The sequence below is a fragment of the Oreochromis aureus genome, linkage group 4, assembly GCF_013358895.1.
Source record: "Oreochromis aureus strain Israel breed Guangdong linkage group 4, ZZ_aureus, whole genome shotgun sequence".
NCBI lineage: Eukaryota > Metazoa > Chordata > Actinopteri > Cichliformes > Cichlidae > Oreochromis > Oreochromis aureus.
The window spans coordinates 23494139-23498633 of NC_052945.1; the positions used below are offsets into that span (position 1 = coordinate 23494139).

The 4495-nt window shown below is 37.4% G+C and overlaps 1 protein-coding gene across 1 annotated transcript; it reads left to right on the forward strand.

Annotated features, from left to right (window-relative positions):
- The first annotated feature begins 336 nt into the window (after window positions 1–336).
- LOC116314603 lies at window positions 337–3990 on the forward strand. The gene is made up of 4 exons (XM_031732684.2): window positions 337–460; window positions 557–638; window positions 2659–2976; window positions 3053–3990. The coding sequence occupies exons 1-4, from the start codon at window positions 386–388 to the stop codon at window positions 3205–3207; spliced, it is 630 nt and encodes a 209-aa protein (XP_031588544.1). The 5' UTR covers window positions 337–385; the 3' UTR covers window positions 3208–3990.
- Window positions 3991–4495: the final 505 nt, after the last annotated feature.

A 4495-nucleotide genomic window follows, 5' to 3' on the forward strand; every position in this document is an offset into this window, starting at 1 on the left:
AGTGACCTGTCCCCTGCCTTTTGCCCCATGGTAGCTGGGAAGCTGATGAGCATAAGTGAAAGCAAATGGATGGATGGATGGTTGGACACTTAAACACATAAACACTCCTGCATTTGCTCAATTAGTGGGGGAGTTGATATAATATCAATCAATCAATCAATGAATCACAAGCCAACTAGTTCAAGATAGATGACTGAAAACTAAATAAATAATTGTAAGAGCTAGTATTAAGTTTGTTCCCCTAGGTTGTTTTCTTAAGAAGAGAAAACTCAGTTTGTTGGAGCAGGGCATGTCTGTTCATGCTGAGTAAATATGATACCCTAGGCTGAAGTGTCTTAACAGCAGAGAATGAGGCAGTGTGTGTTCTTTCCTACGGTCTCTGCCCATGTGCTCTGACACCATAAAACAGAGTCAAACTAAACACCACAGACATCTACAGTGGATCAAAGACAGCAGGGTGGTACGTATAGACAACCTGTTTTATCCCATGTAGTAGCTCTCTGTGCTTGGCTTTTATCTGACACATCTAATGTTGAAAACATTGATTTTCATGCAGGTTAAAATGATGGCTTTCTTACTTACTGAATGGAGACACGTTGCTGCCTTGGTTTCTATTTTCTGGCTAGCTGCAGCAGAAGGTAAGTCTTTGTTTTGAGCATGAACAGTGCTTAAAAAGAAGTCCTCACGGGAAAGTTTTTTTTTTTTTTTTAAAAAGACAGTATAAAAGCCTTCCACCTCCAACTGAGGCAGTAAACTTTACTCCATAATATTTGTCTCTAAGTCAGTTTCCTGTATTTCTGATAAACTATACCAAACTGGTGTTCTTGCCAGTGAATACAATAAAAGTGACCCAATAACTGAGACTGGTATTTATCAAATGTGTGATCGACCTAATCCCATTCATGCTGGTGATATTGCTGAAAATACTTTCCTGACATGTGGGAGCATTTTGATAACCATGTCTGGGAGAAGAAGAGCATGATCTGCAGATTAGCAACTAACTTGACGGCTGACAGCTTTTACGATGTCCTATAAAATCTGGATCTTAACATTATGTGTAGTATCCTTGGAAGTATAAGTGAATGCAACTTTTCTGCAGAGCCTCAAGAACTGACAGTAGTTAGCTAAGCTTAGCATGATGTCGATAAAACACAGTTAAACAGAGCTAGTCTGACACATGGTGACGTTCTGCAATTACAGCAAACAAGAAAAAATAAATAAACTAAGTGTAAGAATGTGTCTCTGGGACATCAGCCGAGTACATTTTTGTCATCTAATACTCAACATAAAGTCTCTATGTTGTCTTTTAGTGAAAATAATGAATATGTTAGGTTTCAGAGGAAGAAGGATCCGAATGCAGGATTCAAAGAAAAACTCTATTCAGGTTGTCAGGAGTCCAAAACTACTCCATGTCAGGAACAGAAATCCAGAATGAGCCAAAACAAACATCAAACAAGGATGGATACGCTGATGCTCTGACAAGGGCTAAAGAGAGACCACTATTTAAACACAGTGAGGGCTAATCAGGGAAACGGACACAGCTGGAAGAAAACTAGACACAATAAAGTCCTAAAGACAAAACATAAGTGAAATTAAAAGTAAGATACACAAATGCACAAAGTAAAACAGAAAATACCAGGGGAGCTGAATTACACACAAAGACAAGAAACCTCAAGCAGAGAAGACCCAGGTGAACACTGGGGCAGACTACACTTATAAACTGAAAGGCAAGGAAAACACAAGAAACCAGATATAAATAACTCCAAGATTAGCAATTCAAAATAACTTAAAATATTAATAATATGAAAACTCAACTTCGACTAACAATTGATAAATTCAAATTTAAAAAAATGAGAATGAGACGAGAGAAACACCCTTCAGCCATGTTATGAGTGTTGATGTTTGTCCATCAGAGGGCACTCAGCAACATCCTTGTTAGCAATACATGAGCGCAAGTAAATAAGTTAGTACACAAAGGAAATGTTTGGAGAGTCTGTGTCTGAAAAGAAAAAGAATTGCTGAATGATAAATCACCAAAAATCAGTATTGGGAACAGCGACAAGACAATTAAAATCAAAAGAATAAAGTAACTAAAACTAAAATTATCAGAAAACCTCCCACATTCTGTCATCGTGTGCACTCAGTCAGCAGCTGATTTATTAACTTAGCATCAAAACGAGGAAAATCCAGTTGTGTTTAGTAGCCATTCAATAACTCTATTCCTTCATCTACTTATTTGATAGTTTATAGTTTTTATTACTTTTAACAGGGACATGTAATAAAGAGGTATCTGTTCCTTATCTGTGCTAAGCTAAGCTAACAGTCTGCTAGTGTCAGCTATCCTGGTACAAACTTAAAACAAGAAAGTGGCTTAAATTTAGCATTTACAAAGTCATAATCCTAAATCTTGTTTCCTGGCAATACTTGGATACATTTTCCTGAAATCCAATTAAACTCTAATCCAGACAGTGAATTCCCACTGAAGAGTATTTCTAGTAAATATTTTCATTATAAATAAGCGCTCTTTTAAGGATGACAATTGTTAACTAATTAAAACATTGCTCCTGTTAGCATATTGAGCTAAAACATGACTAAAAATGTTCAAGGATGTAACTTGAGCAACTGATAATACTATGTCCTCTCTCTTTGGTATTTCAGACAACCCAAAAATAGAGTTGAAGACTTCGCCCAATATCACAGCACAGCTTGGACAAAATGTGACACTGCCATGTGAAGCCAACTTAGACTCATCAAAAATTGGGGACTTGTCCTGGCTATTTCTTACTAAAAAACAACATATTTGTAAATATGCAAAGGAAAACACTGCATTGCTTGAGAGCAACTGTGAAGTAATAAATGGGACTTCACTAATCCTGAAACTCATCAATGTAAGCCCAGCTGATCAGGGAGTATACATGTGCAAGCTACGCTCCATGAAGGGACCAAGCGAGAATACCTCTACTGTTACAGTCCAAGGTGAGCTCACTTTTAATCGGTGGTAACAAACTTGTGATTTCTTTTTATTCATTCTAAGAGCCTTTTGTCTTTACAGAGTCTTCCACAAGTTCTCCAGAGGACAACTCCACGACTCTTGCTCAACTGGCATCTGCTAAAACTCAGGAAACAACTTCAGGGTCAGGAAATTTGGTGCAGTTGATGTATATAATGGTGGGAATCATCATAGTGAATCTTATTATGTATTGTTAATGGAACAAACGTGTCCATTTCAGCATTTTGACTAATTTTTAATGTGAACAGCTATAAGTTGCAGGTGGTCGTGCCCCAGAAGCTCAAAAAGAGAATTTCTGAAATTCTTAGCAAATCTTTATCTGGAGAGAAGGATTGTAAAATCACCGTTTAACTTAAATGTGGACTAATGAAGCGCTGAATGGCTTCATTTAAAAAATCACAGCACTGATTGCTGAAAACTCCCCACTTGATGGCAGCACAGCATTTTCTTTCCCTTGTCATGTGAAGCGGAGGCACAGTACACTTGAACATTCGGCAGGAGCAGACTGAATAACTTTTATCACGAGTATCTAATTATTCCAGAAAACGTGAACAGATGAATTCACAGGCAGAAAAATCTCCACATTGCAGAAAATCCAGCTTCATTTTCACTCTTGTTTTATTGGCAGTTTTATGCTGACTGTGAAAAGGAGGTTTGCATGTCACATCGCCACAATCACATTTATTCAAATACTGCGTAGAATTATTTGCTTGTCTGTTAAAAGTCATAATGTTATGTTATCATTTTTTTATTTCCATATTACATTCAGCTCACAGTAAATGTGTAGTGACATGTACTCTAACCTAATGAGCAGTGGCTGATGTTGAATCTTGCTTGGACACTGGATTTAGGGGGACTTGTATATAGGGTTGGAACTTTTTTAAAAATATTTTTTATATACTACGCTTAAAAAGTTGTGAAATGCTGTAAATGTGATGTACAATGTGTAAACCTTTTGAGAATAAAGCAAGTAAACACCCCCCTGGTGCATTTCATCAGCATATTTGACTTATACTCCGACTGTTGGTGTACATCTGCTGCTGCGACGCACGTGTTTGCTCTGCTATCGTGTGACTGCATGCGAGAGGTTTGTTTTTGTCTTAAGGGTTTCTCTGCTCAGTGGGAAAAGACAGAAAGAGCATTCTGTTTTCAAGCTTTTTATCTCAATTTCTTTTCTTTCTTTGACTTTTAGCACAAGAGCTGGAGTTTCCACTGGAATCGGACGAGTCTCCACAAATAACAAAAAGTCATTAACGTAATATCAGCAGTCAGTGATGAATGTTACATTCTGACAAGTTACATAAATAATAAAAAAAATAAATGTGCTTCACAAAAACTCTCCATCCCAGGGCAGATATATCAAAATAATAAGACCTGAAGCTGAGCAGATACACAGCACAGATTAGTTTCACAGGGTAGAACACAGGCAAGATATTGAAAAGTTCTACTGCCTTTTATAAGTGCGAGTGTGTGAACACGTGCGTG

Bases quoted from the DNA above. Each gene is read 5' to 3' on its own strand.
- LOC116314603 (XM_031732684.2), top strand. From the start codon at position 386: ATGTGCTCTGACACCATAAAACAGAGTCAAACTAAACACCACAGACAT. The intron at 639-2,658 runs GTAAGTCTTTGT...TTGGTATTTCAG, and splicing joins CTGGCTAGCTGCAGCAGAAG to ACAACCCAAAAATAGAGTTG. The intron at 2,977-3,052 runs GTGAGCTCACTT...TTGTCTTTACAG, and splicing joins CTCTACTGTTACAGTCCAAG to AGTCTTCCACAAGTTCTCCA.